The sequence below is a fragment of the Carettochelys insculpta genome, chromosome 2, assembly GCF_033958435.1.
Source record: "Carettochelys insculpta isolate YL-2023 chromosome 2, ASM3395843v1, whole genome shotgun sequence".
Classification (NCBI taxonomy): Eukaryota; Metazoa; Chordata; order Testudines; family Carettochelyidae; genus Carettochelys; species Carettochelys insculpta.
This window is the reverse complement of record NC_134138.1, coordinates 174,773,295-174,793,345: the sequence shown is the minus strand read 5'-3', so window position 1 is coordinate 174,793,345 and position 20,051 is coordinate 174,773,295. Positions and strand designations below refer to the sequence as shown.

At 45.0% G+C, this 20,051-nt stretch overlaps 1 protein-coding gene across 9 annotated transcripts in view; it reads right to left on the bottom strand.

Annotated features, from left to right (window-relative positions):
* Window positions 1-4,626: 4,626 nt before the first annotated feature.
* Window positions 4,627-20,051, bottom strand: part of TNS3 (tensin 3) — a 376,357-nt gene continuing 360,932 nt past the window's right edge. For all 9 annotated transcript variants that reach the window (XM_074988033.1, XM_074988034.1, XM_074988039.1 and 6 more), the window contains 4 exons: window positions 16,862-17,030; window positions 9,195-9,263; window positions 9,046-9,072; window positions 4,627-8,150 (listed from right to left, as the gene is read on the bottom strand). In XM_074988033.1, coding sequence (XP_074844134.1) covers window positions 8,006-8,150; window positions 9,046-9,072; window positions 9,195-9,263; window positions 16,862-17,030 — 410 coding nt within the window. In that variant the 3' untranslated portion in view covers window positions 4,627-8,005. The remainder of the gene's footprint in view (window positions 8,151-9,045; window positions 9,073-9,194; window positions 9,264-16,861; window positions 17,031-20,051) is intronic.

Genomic DNA, 20,051 nt, shown 5'->3' with positions numbered 1-20,051 from the left:
CACCCTGGATATATTTTAGAGATTGTCTGTTTGATCAAGAAGTCCTCTTAAACGGTTAAAGAGCTAGGACCACCAAATTTGGTATACAGCTTCCACGTAACGCATTGTAAAATCCTAGTCAGGGTGAAGTGACACATTAACTCTTCTGTAGGCATAGATCAAAAAAGGCATTTAGTGGGTTACAGATTGTTGTAATAAGCTATAAACCCATTGGCTTGATTAAAAAAACAAGCAAACAAAAAAAAAACAAAAAAACAAACCAACAAAGAAAAAAACACATTATGCTTAGTATCTAGCAAAATAATCTATTTAAGCCCCCAGGCTTCTCTTTAGTGCAGGTTTCTGGTGCAGGCCCACAACCACTGCTGGCCCCAGAGCAAGGTAGAGGTGGGGCCGGCTCTGCAGCTTCTGGTGGGGTAGGGCCAAGGATGGACAGGGCAAGGCCTCAGGCAGGCAGACCTTAGAGCTGCTCATATCATGGTGCTGCCTCTCCCCTTGCCAAAGAGCTGTGCGGAGTAGCACAGCTGCATTGCTGTGGCACGTCAAAGGCACCCAGAGTGCTGGCTGCTTCCACTGAGCAAGTAGCTGCAGCAATGGCTGTAGCTCCAGGTCCCTTTGAAATGCCAGGACCTGAGGCAACTGCCTCCTTTTGCGCCCCTCATTGGTGGGCCTGCAGGTTTCCATTGCAGTCCAATTGGTCAGCTAGAGCACTATGGCATTGTGAAAAGCGTTCACCCATAGGTGACATGATATTTTTATTGTTTCTCATTTTTCCATCTCAGTTCATGCACGAGTGTAGTGACTGTCTGATTTCACTCAGTCGTTATTGGGGCATTCCGTGGACTGGGTGAAGTACACCACATTGTAACAGCCATGTGTGGGATCCATGGCTCTTGAAGGGTGCGTTGTGGAGTAGACTGATCACTGCAGGAGTGCAGCTATTTCTACAGGTTTGGCATCTGGTGTTAGGGCACAGTAAGGTGCCACGTTAAGTGAACGTACGCAGGTCTCTGGGGAGTTTGCTTCTGATGGGTTTGCTGAGGTTGGAGGGAGTGTTAGAAGGCCAGAGAGGGGTGGGGTACAGAAAAGATTTCTTTTAGGATGTGGTCTCCATTGAGTACAGGTTGGGGCAGGGGATTGCAGGTCGGGTGTTTGGTTAAAGGGCTGTGGGGTTTTAGTTTTTCACTGAAGCAGTTCTCATGGGATATTTGAGTAGCCCATTCCCTGTACATTTCTGGTGGCACATCCTTGTTTGTTTGGTGAAGGCAGTTTTACATGGGCTGAGGCATGTGTCCTGGATTTTCTTCTCAGAGTGTATTCTTGATGTTTAACTGCCTGGCAGCAGCTAGATTCCTTAATGTGCTTGTTACAGGGTAAGTGAAGGTACAGGTGGTGATCTGCAATGCTTCCTCTAATCTTTTCCATCCACGTGCAGAATAAATTTTGTGATATGCACCAAAGTTTGTATGAATGTGCACCAGCAGGAGAAACACAAACTTAGCTGTGGGCACCTTGCTAATCAGCTGGGCAGCAGTGGAATGTCTCCAAAGTGACTGCAAAAGTGCACAGCTTATAGGAAACCTTGGTGAGCTATGGTTTCTTGTAAATAGCTGTCTGTAGGGTTCCATGGTTAAAGCTAAAGATTATGCTGGTGTGGGAGTGTTCAGTTCTGCATTTTGTACTTTGAGGGACTCCAGAGGAAAGCAACCAAACTTACACAACATGGCTTAAAAGCAAAGGTTAAAAAAACTGGTCTTGTTTAATCTTGAGACAAGATTGACTGGGGAATCAGAGAAGTCTTGAAATATAAGGGGGGCTAGTGAGAGTACGGTAATCAACTGGTCTTCATGTTCACAGAAGGTAGGACAAAAAGTAATCCTCTTAATCTGCAGCAAAGGAGATTTAGGTGAGATATTAGAAATAACTTTTTAACTAGAAGAACCTTTAGCCACTGGAATCGATTTTCAAGGGAAAGTGGGGGATCGCCCTCATTGGAGGTTTATAAGACCAGCCCACTGAGTCTGCACCCCAACCTCCTGCCCCAGCCCTGAGCCCTTTTCCATACTCCAAACCCTTTGGTCCTAGCCTAGAATATCTCCCAGAACCTTGAGCCGCTCAATTTTTGGCCCCACTCCCAACTGGAGCCCTCACCCTGCTCTTGCATCTCAACTTCCTGTCAAAATGAGAGTTGGGGAGTGCAAGCAAGAGAGGGAGGTGGCTGGACTGAATGGGTGTACAGGCTCAGAAGGGGCAGACAGAGGGGTGGGACATGAGTGCTCAGATTTGTGCAGTTAGGGAGGTGGGATCCCTCGGGTCAAAGCTGAAGCCCCAAGACTTCCCTCTCAGGCAGGGGCCAGTAACCTGAGCTCTGCCATCAAGAACAGAAGTCCAAGAACTTGGGCATCAGCCATAGACAGTGTGGATCTGGCTTTGGTCCTGGGCCCCAGCACATCTAACATCAGCCTTGGCAACCTCATTAAAACAGGGTCGTGACCCACTTGAAGGTCCCGACCCACAGTTTGAGAACCACTGCTCTCCTCCAAATTCTCTTCAGCTTGCACAGAAGCAGCCTGTGAGCTTCTTAATAACCCAGCCATTCACTCAGGGCCTTTTCAAAATTCACTGAACTCTCATGACAAAGAAAGGTTTTGAATTTCTTTTGATTGTGCTTTCAAAGACAAAATTATGCAGGTCAAGCTATTGTCCATGAAGTGGTCTGGTTAATGTTAACAAAGACCTTTCATGATCAATTCCCAAAGCCCTTATCCCTACACTTCACATCTCTCCTTAATGTTGAACAACAATCATCTGCACTAAATGAAAATTTCCCTCCGTTCTCTTACCCATGGAAAGGTCATTATCAACAATTTTTTTTACTGGCTCAGAAATAAGGTAACAAAAGATTCTGCTTCCTGGATTCTTAAATTATGAGACAACTACTAAATAAATACATATATTTCCCAGAAGGTCAGCTGGTCACTTTAGTTACTGAGTACAGAATAGTTCAAATAATGACAGAGAGTAAGCAGTGCTAGTCTATACACTATCAAAACAAAAAGCAGTCAAGTAGCACTTTAAAGACTAGCAAAATAGTTTATTAGGTGAGCTTTCGCGGGACAGACCCACTTCTTCAGACCATATCCAGACCAGAACAGACTCAATATTTAAGACACAGAGAACCAAAAACAGTAAGCAAGGAGGACAAATCAGAAAAAGATAATCAAGGTGAGCAAATCAGAGAGTGGAGGGGTGGGGGGGAAGCTCAAGAATTAGATTGAGCCAAGTATGCAGACAATTCAACCTAATTCTTGAGCTTCCCCCCCCCACACCCCTCCACTCTCTGATTTGCTCACCTTGATTATCTTTTTCTGATTTGTCCTCCTTGCTTACTGTTTTTGGTTCTCTGTGTCTTAAATATTGAGTCTGTTCTGGTCTGGCTATGGTCTGAAGAAGTGGGTCTGTCCCACGAAAGCTCACCTAATAAACTATTTTGCTAGTCTTTAAAGTGCTACTTGACTGCTTTTTGTTTTGATAGTTCAAATAATGATTATCTTATAAAGAGCAATTCCTAGACTCTACTAATAATGCAATGTGTAGAGGGCAAACAAATCTAACAACTGGCCTGAAGCTCTATAGTGCTTTGTAACTGGCATCTTCATATAATACAGGATTCTTTGTTTATTATAAAGAAAAGGGCTACACCAAACTGTACTTTTAGTGAAGCACCTGTTTTCAGCATTCATGGTGTTTTCTTCGATTCTCTCTTTCATGTTTACCTTTGGTTTATTTTAGGGGGCAGTGGGGATTCCGAAGAAATATCTCTCACATTTATTTCCCCATGTCCAGCATATATCTGATTAGAGAAAAAAGCAATAGGTATAATTTTCTACTTAATCAGTGCACTAGACACCATCAGATGGTGTCGTGGTGACAGACGGCAGAACAAGAGGTAATGGTCTGAAGTTACAGAAGAAGAGGAGTAGGTTGGATATTAGGAAAAACTACTTCACTAGGGGGGTGGTGAAGCACTGGAATGCGTTGCCTAGAGAGGTGGTGGAATATCTATGCCTAGAGGTTTTAAGTTCTGGCTTGACATAGTCATGGCTGGGATGACTTAGTAGGGGTTGATCCTGCTTGGGGCCAGGAGCTGGACTCGATGACCTCCCAAGATCCCTTCCAGCTCTATGATTCTGTGATCAGACATAATGTTTATAATTTGATTCCCGTGTTCCAATATACTATCAGTATAGTGACATCTGTAGCATAGAAAGGCCATGAAGTGTGAAACTACGGCTGTGATTTTCATTGGTGCAGCAGGTGTCTGTAATCCCATTAAAGTAAATGGTAGAATTCCCCCTGATTTCAATAGGCATAGCAGTAGGCTAGCACTGAATAGTTTGAAAACCCCAATCCACAGTGTTAGGTGGATAAGCAAGTGTCTCAATAGGCTACAGTTTTCTTTGGCACAGGTTCTACATCACAGTAACAGCTTTGACTGGGAGTTACACTGTAAGAGAGGACACAAAATCTTGGCTCAAAATGCCCGTAAGTCAGAGTAGCGTGATGTATGTCACCCGAGGAAGGCTATTCTGTCACTTCAAAACAGAGCATTTTCAAACTCTGCTGTGAGATTTCGTATTCATAATTTTATTATAATCTGAATAGAAGTGATATTTAAAGAGCAGAGAAAATGACTATACAAAGAACTTATAGAACATTCATTTACATACTGGATACTTTTTGTTTTTTTACAGTTTCAAGAAAAAGGCAAAAATATTCACTAATAGGTAAGGCGGAGGAGGAAACATTAAAATTGTTTGGATTCCGTTGGATACATGGAAACTGTTTAATTAAAACCCTTTAACTTTAAAAACATGGCTTTCAGCTTGTATGTAGCTTAACACGGTAAGATTATAGTAGCACATTTAGTAAGCAGGCTAATGGGAGCGTGGGTAAATACATGTGGCAACTTGCTGGCATTACTTATGAGACTGCATATACAAATCTACCAAAATCCTTAGAAGGAAACTGCTGAACTATTTAGTCAGGTATTTACCATAAGCCAAAGTTGTATGAATCTGTTTATGTATGTACTACACAATAATATTTACTGTATTATTTTGCCCTGTGTTTTAGATATATTCCATATGAAAACAAAACGTGGTAATATATCATAAAGAGGAACACACAATAGAAAGAGTCTTTTTGTACCAATGGCAGCTTCCTTCCCATCATTAAGCACAACCTAAAAGTTCCCAAGTAAGCACCATGAAGAGCCCAGACCTGAATTCCTAGTGCTCCTAACAGCCCACCATATTCAGCAGGCCTTTAGAATGCACAAGGAATGCAGACTAAAACTCACAGTGGCAAAGCCTGTCTACTGGAAATAAACTTTCCATCCTCACCGGAGCGAAGCCCAAGGTTGCTCAATGGCTAACATCAGCTTGTTTAAAGACATACTTGAACCTTACTGATCTTGCACAGAACTAGAAAGAATCTGAGAGCCATAGTTCACAAATGGGGTTTGACAGACTGTAGGTGTGACTCTACTGATGTCCCCAGTGAAGAAGCTTGAGCTGAACTGTAGGAGAAATTTTATTGAGAATATTCAGTCAATTCCAACTAGCCAGCCAGATTTTGGAACCAAATAATGGATCTATTAGCCTTCTGGTTCCTGATGTTGTTGGTCCTCCAAAGGAAACCAAAAGAGATCCTCATTAAACAACAGAGACCAGTTTGTTTATTCTAATGGAACCAACCAGAACTGCTCCTTGGGTAACTGGTCCCAGCGTTTGACAAAGGGATGAAGGTTACCAAATAAATTATCTCACTGCATTCTTTTTAGGTAGTACATAAGCACGGTTTGATTAATCAACCTGTTTGGTGGAAGACTGAAAATATTTGGTACAAATCAGAGGCACTTGCCGTTGTTGCTTCAATTGTAGCTATGCTTTGAACTGCCTAACCTACCTATATATAATGTCCACTGTCATTAATTTAAGCCACTTCCAGGTCCAAATACATTAATTTGTAATCTTGCCCCAAGACCCATACAAAAGTATAAATTATTTACACTGGATTTAGAGATATACAAATTATTTGGTAACAAATTTTGTCTTTGACTCCTGCTTAAGTTGCCTGTGGTTCTTCTCATTCTAAAAAAGGAAGCTGCTAATAAAAGATAGAACAACTTGTATGGGAGGATAGGTTTTGGATCAGGGTAGGTGGGAAGTTGCTATTCAATCCAACCCTATAAGTTTTCCTATCCCTCCTAATTATTGTCTGGTAAAATGAGACCAAAGCAATTTAAGCCTTAAGATAGGAATGTCTCTGTCGCTGTCTTTTGTAACCATGTGCATAGAACCCTGCAAAGTTTTACACCTCAGGTCACTTATGTGTATATTTGGCCCTCAAACCAAAGGTGAAAATGTTTGAGCTCTCAGACAACTGGAAATATCAGTTGTCTGTAACTTCAATTGCTGTTTATGAGCTTGATCCTGTTCCCTTTGGTGAATAGATTTTAAATGGGTTCAACTGCTCTCACAGAAAATTACTATAAGTCACCTACCAAATTTAAAGTATATGTTATAAAACTATCTACAGTGTAACATTTAATTTTAGTCAATATAGAGGCCACTATGTTGGCTTATTTGGTCATATGACCGTTACGTTTGACAAACTGTCTTAGACACAGATCAGAGTGATAAAAATATTCTTTCCCATTTTGGATTTCTGGACTCAAAAATTATTTAAAAATTCACCTACAAAATTTAGTGTCAATCCATAAAAAATGAAAACAAACAAAAAAAAAAACCAAAATCTCATCTTTCATTAAAAAATCTGTCAAAAATAACCTGTGTGTGTAAGAAACTATGGGGAGGGAGGACCAATTTCAGAGTCAACAACATTATTTCAGAAACATGGGCTTGGAAATGTTTTAATACTGTAAAACAAGAGTTTAAATGTAAAAAAGTCTATTCTGTAGTAAGGCACATGTGACACTATACGTTTGCAAAATAAAACTAAAAGGCAAAGCTCAAGAATGGCTTCACTATAAGAACACTCATATAATATATCAAGATTTTATGTCTACTATAAATAATCTGGCAGAGGCAAAAATATAAATTATATAAAATCATTTCTTCTTTGCTTTTCCCTCATTTTTATCATTTGATTATTAAAATACAGCATCTTTCCTGCTTAACTCTTCATATAAAAATAACAACAAAAATACCGTGAACAGAAAACATCAAACTTTCTCCACACAGATCTCTATGGTCATCTCCCTCCCATTTAAAATTATACAAGCTAAATAAACACAACCTTTTTAAATACTAAACATGGAATAATCTCCCTAAAAAATCCATCCATTTTTTCCTTAAAAAAAATCAACCTCCACTAACCTTCTCCTAACATACATCTTCCCCCTTCTCAATCTTAACTCCCATCATTATCATCTAAAGATGAAGGGAAGAGCAAATGGTTCATGACAAATGACCACTCTTTTAAGAGCATCAGTTTAGCAGGGCTATAGCTACCACTGATGCAACTGTGGCAAGTGCCTAAGTAAGAAAATGCATGTGGTTCTAATAATTTTTCCTGCAGAAAAAAAAGCGTAATCTAATGAGTGGAAGTATATTTCTTTTTCTGATACATGATGGAAAACGGTGTGTCAAAATATAATAAAAATCCTGCACTGCAAAGTCTCTTTTCTCTGTTTAATTCAGATATGGATTATGTGGGTTTTGTTTGCATCCAATGGCATTCAATCATAATTTTGCCTTTTGATTAAAAAAAAAAATGAATGGCCTTGTTAGGTCAGGGGCATCTTCAAAGAAAGGATCCATCTATTTTGTAACGTTATGCAGATGGAACATTCTCTGTTCTTCTTCTTAGGAATGGTTAGGTTCAGATAATGTAGCTGCAAACTCCCAAGAACGCTTTTTCTTCCATGTTGCATTCCCTCAAGTCAGTGAAGAGCTCTGGACCAATGGCCAGGAAGGCTTTAGATTTTCTTCTGGGAACCAATCATTACCTTTGATACAAAGTTCACAATGGCACTGGCAGGCTGCTCTGGATCATGTTCTGCAAACAGGTGGCACACGTTATCCGTACCACTGCCTTGCTTCCTTGCAACAAATCCAAACACTCTGCAAGAGGCAAAAACAAAAGCATGGTAGAGAATGGAAGGTATCTTATGTCATAAGGCAAAAGTTTGCGTTTCTCCTCCAAAAAAGTACTGTTTCACAAAGAAAGTACTTTACTACAGGTTTCTAGTAAATATACCTAGTTTTGTCATGCTACAGGTTGAACCTCTCTCATCCAGCATCCGCGTGACCTGACCAGTGCTGGACAAAAGAATTTGCCATACTATGAGAGATCAGTAGTGTCTAGTACATTACCAAACACTTCCACTGCTTACTGGGCTCTTAGAAGATGCTTACAGGTAAATAACAGCTAAATAACAGCATAGAACACTGAGAGACAGGACTGGTAGCTGTAAACAAACTTTATGGGACCACAGGAGACTTGGCCACAGCCATGGTAAGTACCAACAAGACTGTCTGCTGCAAGGTAAAAGTGTGGCTAATGGCACTTCAACATTTTCAGCACAGCAGAGAAAGTGTGTGAGACTGTGTGTGTACATATGGAGCAGGGAAAACAGTCAAACAGCGGTATTTATTGTAATATAACAACATTAGCCTTGCCTCAAATTACCTACAACCATAATTTTAAACTTAGAATCCACTGAACTATTCCAAGTTGAAGCTACTCTTCCTCAACATGATACCCTATCCAACATGGGTACATTATTTCCACCTTAAGGTATTTTATGCTCTAGTCTCCAGTAGTGCAACACACATTATATATACATAGTGGAATATATTTACATATATTAATGATTAAATTAGGAGTCTGGGAACTTCAGAGAAAACTTAAAACACAACTTTAAGTTTGAAGTATACTCCTAAGCTAAAAAGCTGTTCTTAGTTGAGATACCAAATAACTTCATAAATACACAGACTAGGATCACTATCAACTTACTTTGCTGAAGGTCCCTCTTTCATCCATCTTGTTGCATGAAGTGGGGAAAATAGCAAGAGGTACAAAATACAAAGAAAAAAAAAGCATTAGTTTCTTACAGATCAACATCAGCAACAACAGCTATTAGAAACAGCATTCATTGTCCTTACTTTCTGTCCTGTGGATCCAAAGCACAGAAAATAACAGTGTTGACTGGATAATGTCTTCGGAAAAAGAGTCTAATAGAAGAGAAAAAAGATATTTTAAGCATTTTTACAACTCTGAAAGGACTCATAAAATAGACTCAACTCCCTGGACCAGACTGCCAAAAGCTCACCTGCCATTATGATACCAACACAAGTAACCAGACTTTCAGAAGTGTTCAGCACCCAGGACTTTGTTACTATTGGAGTTGCTGCATGTTGGTGGCTTTGGAAAATATGTCCTCAAATGTTACATTAGGGCCAATCTTAAGCGTTAATCTTTCCAAGATAAGAGCACTGTTGAATGCCTCTAACATGCATTTTCTTCAACAGCAATTGCAACACCTTTAGAGAAGTGCTCAGAAGCTTGGAAATAGTACAGAAATAAGGCTCATGGTTACATTTCTATTTATGAAGCACACTAAGGTTTAACCACTGGCGCATTTAAAAGTCTCAGCAACAAAAGGATCAGTAACACAAGGATGGAACCTAATAATCACATATTTTTTTCAGTTTAATAGCAGTATGGTTTCCTTTTTGGCTTCTACATATTAGCTGAAATCAATCCTCAATCTGCCAGAGTGACAGGTTGAGACAAGGAAGTATCTCATTGCAACAAAAAGCACAAACCCATATTTGTTTTCCCAATAGCTTAGAATGGTGATAAAGAGACAGAAAATTCCCTTCCAATGTACAATTTGTGTGTCTGAAGTGGGATACCTAAACAGGAAATGTGAGAGCGTGCACTTCTGAAAATCAGTCTCTCTTAGATATCTAAAGTTAGCTACTCCTATTTGAAAAAAGACAGTTACCTGTCCTGTAACTGGTGTTCTTCGAGATGTGTTGCTCACGTCCATTCCAATTTGGGTGTGTGCCGAGCGCATGACCAGTTGCCGGAAGCTTTTTGCCCTAGCTGGTAGCCCTAGGATCAGTGTGGCGCCCCCTGGAGTGGCGCCCGTATGGCCACCCATATATGCACCGCCCAACCTGCCCCCGCTCAGTTCCTTCTTGCTGGCTACTCTGACAGAGGGGAAGGCAGGAGGGTTTTGGAATGGACATGAGCAACACATCTTGAAGAACACCAGTTACAGAACCGGTAACTGTCTGCTCTTCTTCGAGTCATTGCTCATGGGCATTCCAATTTGGGTGAATGAAAACCAACGTCTAGGATGCGGAGTCGGAGCCCCGAAAGGAGTGCAGGACAGCTCTGCCCACTGCAGCATCTTCCCGTGCGTGCTGCGTAACTGCGTAATGAGATGCGAACCTGCGAATGGAGGACCAAGTGGCTGTCCTGCAGATGTCCTGGATAGGAACCTTGGCCAACAACGCCACAGAAGACGCCTGTGCCCTAGGGGAGTGAGCCCTGATCGGCAGAGGGGGAACCCCGCCAGTTTGTAAGACTCACTGATACAGGCCACTATCCAGGAGGAGATCCGCTGAGGAGACTGAGTGCCCCTTCATCCTGTCTGCCACTGCAACAAACAATTGATGCGACTTCCAGAAGGGTTTGGTCCTGTCCATACAGAAGACCAGTGCGCTCCAGATATCCAAGGTGCATAGACTCTGCTCACTGGGGGAGGCATGGGGCTTGGGTAAAACGCCGGTAAGGTCATGTTTGGTGTGTGAAAAGGGGAGAAATGCCAGGTGGGGTCTCAGCCTGACCTTGTCTTTGTGGAACACCATATAAAGTGGGTCCACTGTCAGGGCCCTTGGCTCTGACACCCTTCTGGCTGAGGTAATGGCCACCAGGAATGCCACCTTGTAGGTAAGGAACAACATAGAACAGGAGGCGAGAGGTTCAAATGGGGGAGCCATCAGCCTCGACAAAACCAAATTAAGGTCCCATGTTGGCAGGGGGCCCCAAACCTGTGGTCTGACTCTTTCCATTCCCCTCATGAACCTTTTTGCCACCGGGTCTGAGAAGACGGAGGACCTCCCGTCCCCCGGGTGAAACGCCAAAATGGCTGCCAAGTGCACTTTTAGGGAGGGTAGTGACAACCCGTCTGGCTTAGAGCCAGCAAGTAGTCTAGGATACATGGTACTGGGGCCTCTCCCAGGGACATCCCCTTTTGAGTGGCCCAAATGGTAAACCTTTTCCATTTGGCTACATATGCTACCCTTGTAGAGGGTTTCTTGCTCTTCAGCAATACTTCCCTGACAGGTTCGGAGCAGGCCAGCTCAACCGGTCTCAGCCATGGAGCCTCCATGGTGTGAGATGCACCGCCTGGAGATTGGGATGCTGCAGTCTCCCCTCCTCCTGGGTCAGCAGAAGCACCTCCGGGGTGTGAGTGGACATCTCCAAGAGGGTGGAGTACCAGTGTTGTCAAGCCCAGGCTGGGGCCACCAGGATAGCTGATGCTCGGTCTGACTGAATTTTCAACAGCGTTCGGTGGATGAGCGGTATTGGTGGGAAGGCGTACAGTAATGGGCCCAGCCAACGAATGCTGAAGGCTTCTGCCCAAGAGCCTGGACTTCGGTTCTGGTAAGAGCAGAACGTCCTGCACTTTGCATTGAGATGAGTAGCAAAGAGGTCTACCTGCGGACGTCCCCACCTCTGGAAAATTGAATTCAGTACTTCAGTGTGTAATGACCACTTGTGGTCCATGAAGGATCTGCTGACACGGGCTGCTAGGGAGTTGTGAGCCCCAGGCAGGTAGAATGCCCCCAGGAAAATCTGGTGCTGGATGCAGAAATCCCAAAGTGCGAGGGCCTCTGGACACAGGGGCAATGAGCGCGCACCCCCTTGTTTGTTTATATAGTACACTGCCGTAGTATCGTCTGTGCTGACTGTGACACACTGCCCCTTCAGTTCATTCCGAAACACTTCGCACATCAGCCGAAATGCTCTGAGCTCCTGCACGCTTATGTGGAGCTGAGCGTCGGTCTTGCTCCGCAGGGCCTGCGTCTGGCGGCCCCCCAAGTGTGCCCCCCCGCCCAGGTCCGAGGTGTCTGACAAGGGAGAGGCAGGGTTGCGGGGGATTGAAGGGTACTCCCGTGCAGGCCGACCTGGCTTCTAGCCACCGGTGTAGTGCCACCAACACTTGTGTGGGGACTGTGACTAACTTGTCTATGTTGTCCCTGACAGGTCTGTACATTGAGGTGAGCCACAGCTGAAAGGGGCACATTTGTAACCTGGCACGCTGGACTACGAATGTGCATGCTGCCATGTGGCCCAACAGTCTGAGGCATCCCCTGGCCATTGAGGTTGGGAACCTTATTAGGCCTTGGATACAAGACGCCATAGCTTGGACCCTGCTCTGTGGCAGAAAGGCCCTGGCTTGTTCTGCATCTAGGCGTGCACCCACAAACTCCATGACTAGAGTTGGGGCTAGCACAGACTTCACCTCATTTACTAGGAGACCTAACGTGTCAAACGTTTTCCTGATCAGCTGTACATATCTCGACACCTGTCTCTGTGACCAACCTCTGATCAGCCAGTCATCTAGGTCAGGGAAGAGATGCACTCACTGCCTGTGTAAGAAGGCTGCCACTACTGACATACATTTGGGAAAGACTCTTGGGGTTGAGGAGAGTCTGAACGGAAGGACTGTGAACTGATAATGGTCCTTCCCTAGTACAAAATGGAGGAACCTCCTGTGAGGTGGATAAATTGATATATGGAAATACGCGTCTTGTAAGCTGAGAGTGGCAAACCAGTCCCCTCGTTTCAGCATGGGGATAATCATGCCCAGGGATATCATACGAAACGTTATCTTTTTACAAATTTGTTCAGGTTTCGCAGGTCCAAGATTGGCCATAGCCCCCCTTTCACTTTTGGAATTAGGAAATAGTGGGAATAAAATCCCTGTCCCTGGAATTCCTGGGGAAGTTCCTCTATAGCCGCTAGGAGGAGGGTTCCTAACTCCTGTCTGAGAACTATCTTGTGAGAGGGATCCCTGAAGAGGGACGGGGAAGGAGGTTGTGAAGGGGGGTAGGAAGAAAATTGGATGGCATATCTCTTTTCTACAGTGCGGAGGACCCACTGGTCCGAAGTGATGCTGCACCATGCATGCTAGAATGAGGATAGGCGAAATCAAAATAAGCACTGAGCTGGAACTGTGGAGGTGGCTGGTGTGTCGCTCCCGATCGCCCCATCAAAATTGGTGTTTAGACCCCGGTGGGGGTTTTGGGTGGCCCTGGTCCTGTGTCTGTCGACCCTGACACCTCCTATTACGATGGCCCCTTCTCCTGTTCCCATCCCTTTGTTGTTGTGGGAACTGTCTGAACTGGGGCCTCAGGGTAAAACGCCTTCTCTGGGTCGTCGGTGTGTATAGACCCAGGAAATGTAGAGTGGTTCGTGAGTCCTTCATGCTATGAAGGCTCTTGTCTCTTTTTTCTGAGAATAAGGAGGGGCCCTCAAAAGGGAGGTCCTGAATGGACTGCTGAACCTCCTGTGAGAGTCCTGAGATCTGAAGCCATGTCCCCCTTCTGATGGCTATACCCAAGGCCATGACCCTAGGGTGCCTGCAGTGCTGCTCTAGATATGAGTCTCTGCTCCGCTACCAGACCTGTAAATTCCAACTTGGCGTCTGGCGGGAGTAGTTCAGTGAAATGGTCCATGGAGGTGGCCGTATTGTACGCATATCTGCTAACCATGGTCTGCTGGTTAGTGATTCTCAACTGTAAGCCACCTGTAAGTAGAGTAAACTTTCCTACTGTACAGGTCTAGTCTTTTGGCGTCTTTGTATTTAGGAGAGGGCCCCTGAACCCCCGTCTCTCCCTATTGTTCACAGCATCCACGATAAGAGAGTCGGGGGAGGATGGGTGAACAGATATTCATTTCCCTGGGCCGGACAAAATACCAGCATTCATTTTCCTAGCTGTGGGCAAGGCTGAGGCTGGGGTTTGCCACACTGTCTTGGCTGCGTTAGCAATTGCCTTTATAATGGGCAGTGCCACTCTGAATGGTCCAGACGTTAAGAGGATGTTTGTAACAGGGTCTATTTCATCCCTGACCTCTTCCGCCTGCACTCCCAGACTCTGGGCCACCCTTCTCAACAGTTGCTGGCACGCCCTTCCATCTTCCAGTACTGGGGATGCAGAGGATCCAGCTAACACCTCATCTGGGGAGGACGAAGATGAGGGCATCATGCACTCCAAGCCCACCAACGCAGGGGGCTCTGGCACTTCCATTTGAGTCCTCAGCACCGTAGTCTGTGGTACTGTGCTCAGTGCCTGGGGTGAAGGGGCCCCTAGTGGTCTCTGGTACCATGCCATGAGATTGGCGCCACTCTGCACCTGGGATGGCACCGGTTCTGTCGGTGCCGGTGCCCACTGCACCACAGTTCCCGGTGCCTGCAGGAGCGGTACCCACGCTTGGGTCACCTCCAGCTGCACTGGTGCCGATGTTGATGCTGTTGTCGGTGCCGGTGCCAATGACTCCACTTGCTCTCTCGGCGGGGCTCCCAGAGCAGTGGTCAGTGCCGATCTCGGCATCTGAGGGGTGCCAGGTGCCCTAAATGGGAGTCTTGCATCCTGCCCCTGTGCCTCATGGATCGCCCATGGGGTCCAGAAGGGCCACTGTGGTGCCCCTTGGTGGGGCCTTTGCCACGCACCTTCTAAGGGGCGTCGGGAGTGGTGTTGGTGCCCGCTGTGTCGGGATGACCTCATACTCCTGCTCCAAGCCGAGCTGGAGTAAAATGAGTCCAACTCCGACACGGACCCTGATGCCGACGACCAAGGTGATGCCAAGGGTCCCATAGCACCCGCCGGTTCCTGCACACTCTTCACTGTCTGCACAGCACCGAGGGAGGTCACCGTTTGTTGGGGTCTCACTGGGGTAAGGAACCGTGCTGGGGTCCCTATAGCCTGACTAGGCGCTTGGAGCAGGGCCGATGAAGGCTCCCAGTGAGGCATCTGTAACAGCACCATAATTTGCAGGAGACCTTGCGCAGCGCTAAAGGCCTCCCGCATCGAGGGCAGCCTGGGAGAGCGCGGGCTCCTACCTCGTGCTGGAGTCGACGCCTGCACTTCACGATCCCGGTCACAGTGCGATCTGGCGGACTCCCCCGAAGCTTGTCTTCACCTTCTCCTCTCCTGGGATTGACCCTGGTCCCAACTTCTCTTTTTATGAGGCACCGGGGACTGACTCTTATGGCTCCAGGAGGTGCTAGTCGCCGAGTCCTGCTCTTGGTGACAGGAACTTTCTGACGGCACTGACGGTGCCAGAGCGCTCTGCACCAACAATGCAGCACTCTGAGTTCCTGCTGTGGAAATGTCCAGGCGCAAGGCTGATTCCATTAGAAGAACTTTCAGCCACTGAACTCTACCTTTTAAAGTCCTGGGCTTGAAGGCCTTGCCAATAGAGCAGCGCTCCTGGAGGTGACTCTCACCGAGGCAACTCAAACATGCTCTATGCGGGTCACTTTTGGGCACACGTTCACCATATTCTGAACAGTTTTTAAACCCCAGGGAGCCAGGCATCACCTGGTGCCGAGGGGGTTAAAGACCCACCTCGGCTCACTAGGTGCTAAGAGGAACAATTTACCTATGAAGATAACTGTCTAAACTATTTACAACTAATTAAAACAATAAAAGCTACCAGTGAACTCTCAACAATGAGGGAGCTCCAGCAACTGACAGCGCAGCGAGAAGGAACTGAGTGGGGAGCGGGGCGGGCAGTGCATATATGGGTGGCCATACAGGCGCCACTCCAGGGGGCGCTGTACCGACCCTAGGGCTACCGGCTAGGGCAAAAAGCTTCCAGCAACCGGGCATGTGCTTGGCGCACACCCAAACTGGAATGCACATGAGCAATCACTCAAAGAACTGCAGCTTATGTGTTGGCCCTACAAATTCAGTGAAATCAGTGGGTCTGGGTTTGACTTTTAATTTTAAATGATCTTTCCATCTTAATGAACAAGTTTTAAAATATATGGGAAAGTTTACAGACTCTGCAGGAACCATAGTAGTATTCAGCAAGTTAACGTAATTTTTAATACAACAGTTTGCATGTACTAAGCACCCCAAAGCAATGTCCCAAATAACAATGGTACAGTGTCTATTTAATCCAGTGCTGCTCCACAACCATAGACCTGGGAACTAGGAGTGATGGGGGTGCTGTAGCACCCCTGGGCTCCTGGCTGCTGCCTCATGCAGCAGGGGCTCTGCTGCCAGCCCTGCACACTGGGTCTTTGCTCATGGCTTCATCTGGAGCAAGGAGTGGACAGTGGTAAGAGGACTAGATTCCAGCACTCGCACTCTTATAAATGTTCCTGTCTGTTCTTAGAAAACGTTACACGATCATTAAATTCCACCTGTGGAATTTCCATGGGGATGTGGAAGGTGCTGTTTGGATGAAGTATGAATAGCTCAGTGTCACACTATCTGTGTCCACCTATCTGAGGTGGAACTTGACTCTTTGCTTATTTAGATGTAAGAAACAGTGCTATTAGCCAGTGAGCCATGCGGAGACTGTAGAAAGGGATAAGAAAGAATAATAAAACTGCTGTGGAAGTAGTGTACTGCAGGTGGGGTGACTAGATGTCCCTCTTGTATAGGGACAGTCCCAATATTTGGGGCTCTGTGTTATGTAGGCACCTTGTACCCACCACTCCAAGGCAGTTTTTTACACTTGCTTTCTGGTCACTCTAACAGCCATGTCTAGTCAGTGCTGAAAACCCCATTCCACTTACTTCCTTTGATTGTCTGTCAGTGTAATCCCCTGAGCAGACACCTTGAAATGGACAACAGTAGAGATCGGAGGAGGATCTTGCATCAGCGTCATGCTCAAGGCTTTCTGCACGGCCTGATAGCCAGTGAGGGACTCCATTTCCACAGAGTTCAGATACCAAACATTGCATGCTGTAAAGAACAGAGGATACTATTCAAGAGCTCCATTTAGTTTTGCTCAGCTCAGTCCTGTTTGATTCTTTTTGTGACATGAAATTCACCGTTTTCCACCTTTGCCAACACTGTCAGGCCTGTGGTGAAGAACAATTACTTAGATGTTCCACTGCCCCTTGTCATCTTCCCATTCTCTTTGGCTGTGGCCATACTAGCCCCTCCTATGGTAATGTGTCACTTTGGAACATGCTAATGAGGCACTTGCATGAATATGCAGCATCTCATTAGCATAATGGCAGCTGCATGCGCTTCGAAACTCACACTGCCCGTGTAGCCGGGGGCCTTTTGAAACGACCCCCCTGATTTTGAAAGCCCCTTCTTCCCAAAACCAGATGGGAACTTTTTAGGTCCAAACTTGAAAAAAATTGGCTCTCCTTAGGCTCTGTCTACACTTCCAAAATTAAAGCTTTGCCACCACAGAGCTTTAATGCAACACAGTGGTCACAACGCCAGTGCTGGGAGAATGCTCTCCCAGTGCTGTAGGTAAACCATTTCCATGAGGGAGTAGTTACCAGTGCTGGAAGCCTATTTACTCTAGGGCTTTAATGTGGCAGATCTTGCTGCACTTGGGGGAGGTGCTTTTCACACCCCGAGCAAGGAAGTTACATCATAGTCACTTGCTGGTGTAGACAAGCCCTTAGGGTATGCCAAAGTTTAGGAAACCAATTTGAGTAATAAAGCAACATCTGTAATTCCAGCAGAGATGTACTGAAACCTAGGTGAAAATCTAATCTACTGTGGCACTGGTTTCATAGGGTAAAACAGATATAATAAAAATATTTGTGTTCTGACATAAACATTGTGCAGCTTTCCATGCTAGAATTTGAAGTTGGTTAACACGTGTTGAGTAGTATACATTAAACACTACTATGTTGTGTCATACCATACCTAAATGATAATAAAAATATAACAACTTCTCTTTTTATACTACTTGCCTGTAATTCAGGCAAAAACTTCTCTATATATTCCAGTGAAAATGCATGGCTCTTTCATGCTACGAACTGTATTTTTACATAGCCTGAACAAGCTTGTTATTCCAGCAGGACTATCAAGCAACTTATCTGCATATTTGCAATCCACTGACTTTAATTTGGGATGTAAGTCAATGATGAATTTGGCTAAAAGGTGGACATTCCAAATTAAGGGAGAAAAAGGATGAGAAAAGGCAGTGATGTGAGCCAGATATTTGCATTTAAATTCCACTTGATTCAGCTTCAGACAGCCAAAATGTCCTTATCACAAATGAAAAAAAACTCAAAAATCCCCAAATCCCTTAAACATATTGTTGCTTTAGCCTCAATCACCTGTGTTTGAATTAGTTATAACTTATTTCACTGAAGGAAAAATTTCAGGGAAATGAGGGAGAGCAAATTTGAAGGGGCATTAACTAATGAATTCCTCTCTCTAATTTATCTTTGCAGAATTCTACATACTACTTCAATGGTGAACCCTCTACCTTTCACATAAATACACTACATGCCTGATTCAAATCTACAATTTTGCATCCGAGAGCTTTTCCTCACAGGAAACTAGCCTGGATTCACAGTCACAGTTCTAATCACCTGTGGTTTTTGCAGAGAGATAACCTCTCTTTTGCAGTAGACAGCCCACTGGTGCCAACAGCCTCGTATACTGTTGTTCCTAAAGAAAAGGGCAAACCTTTTTGCTGTGGATAGGTCTGCAACAGGATTTTACTGCTAAAGATCAGTCACTTCTCTGAAGTTTGTACTCATCTGCCTTCCATAGTCAAAATAAATAATATATCATCCACTTCCTAGATATTTGGGGATACACTGAAAGGAATGTCAAATTAAAGATAGCAGTGTAGCCCTATGATTAATAGAGATTTTTTGCGGGAACAGACTGGAAGGAATCTCTAAGGTTTATGCATGGTATGTGCTCTTATCCGATATATGATACACAAGAAAATTAACTGAAGTGATGCAAAAGACACTGGCTATGTCTACACTAGCCCAAATGTTTGAAATGGCCATACAAAGGGCCATTTCGAAGATTACTAATGAAGCGCTGAAATACATATTCAGCGCCTCATTAGCATGCTGGCGGCCACGTCACTTCAAAATTGCCGCGGCTCGCCGCCGCACAGCTCATCCAGACGGGGCTCCTTTTCAGCAGATAGGAATAAGGGGATTTCAAAGTTCCCAGGAGTCCTTTCGAAAAGGAGCCCCATCTGGACAAGCCGCACAGCAGTAAGCTGCAGCAATTCTGAAGCACCGCGGCTGTCGGCATGCTAATGAGGCGCTGAATATGTATTTCAGCGCTTCATTGGTAATCTTAGAAATTGCCATTTGCATGGCCATTTCAAAAATTTGGGTTAGTGTAGACACGGCCACTGAGCTGGGAGGAGGCTGAAAAAAATGAATGGCTACGTGATAGCATCCTTCCTGCAAAGCAGTTCTTCCCTCTACACTCTGCAGCTACTACTTTGGAGTCACATCTGTTTGGGCTGGGGAAGACAATACCCAACACAGCACGTTCTTCAGCTTCATTGTAATTTATGCTGTTCCTCGTATGGTCATTCAGTGCTGTTTGGAAAGGACATCCCCACAATGGTCTTAACATATGTTGGAAAGAAAAGGCATTGGGATAATAACGGTTAACTGGTAAGGGCTGCTCTAGCCTCACGAAGCCAGCTGTGGGCTGTGAGTACTCCAGTTCAGCTAGAGTAGCTGCAGCACCCCCTCCCCCCGAACCTCTCCTGTTTCATCAGTTAATCCGTTAAACTTAATATTTAACTGATTTACTAATTAAATGGGGTTTTCCAAAGCTAAAAGGCACATAGGCTGTGCAACACACAGAGCGCAAGGCAATGGTACCAAGCACAGGGGATGCTGGGACGCCAATGAAGTGAGGAACTGTCCATGGGAAAAGCCAGGGAGCTCTGTAAGTGGCTTTTTGAGATTCTAGACCCCCAGATATCTGTGGGTTTCCAATTCTCATACCTGCCTTGCCACCGGG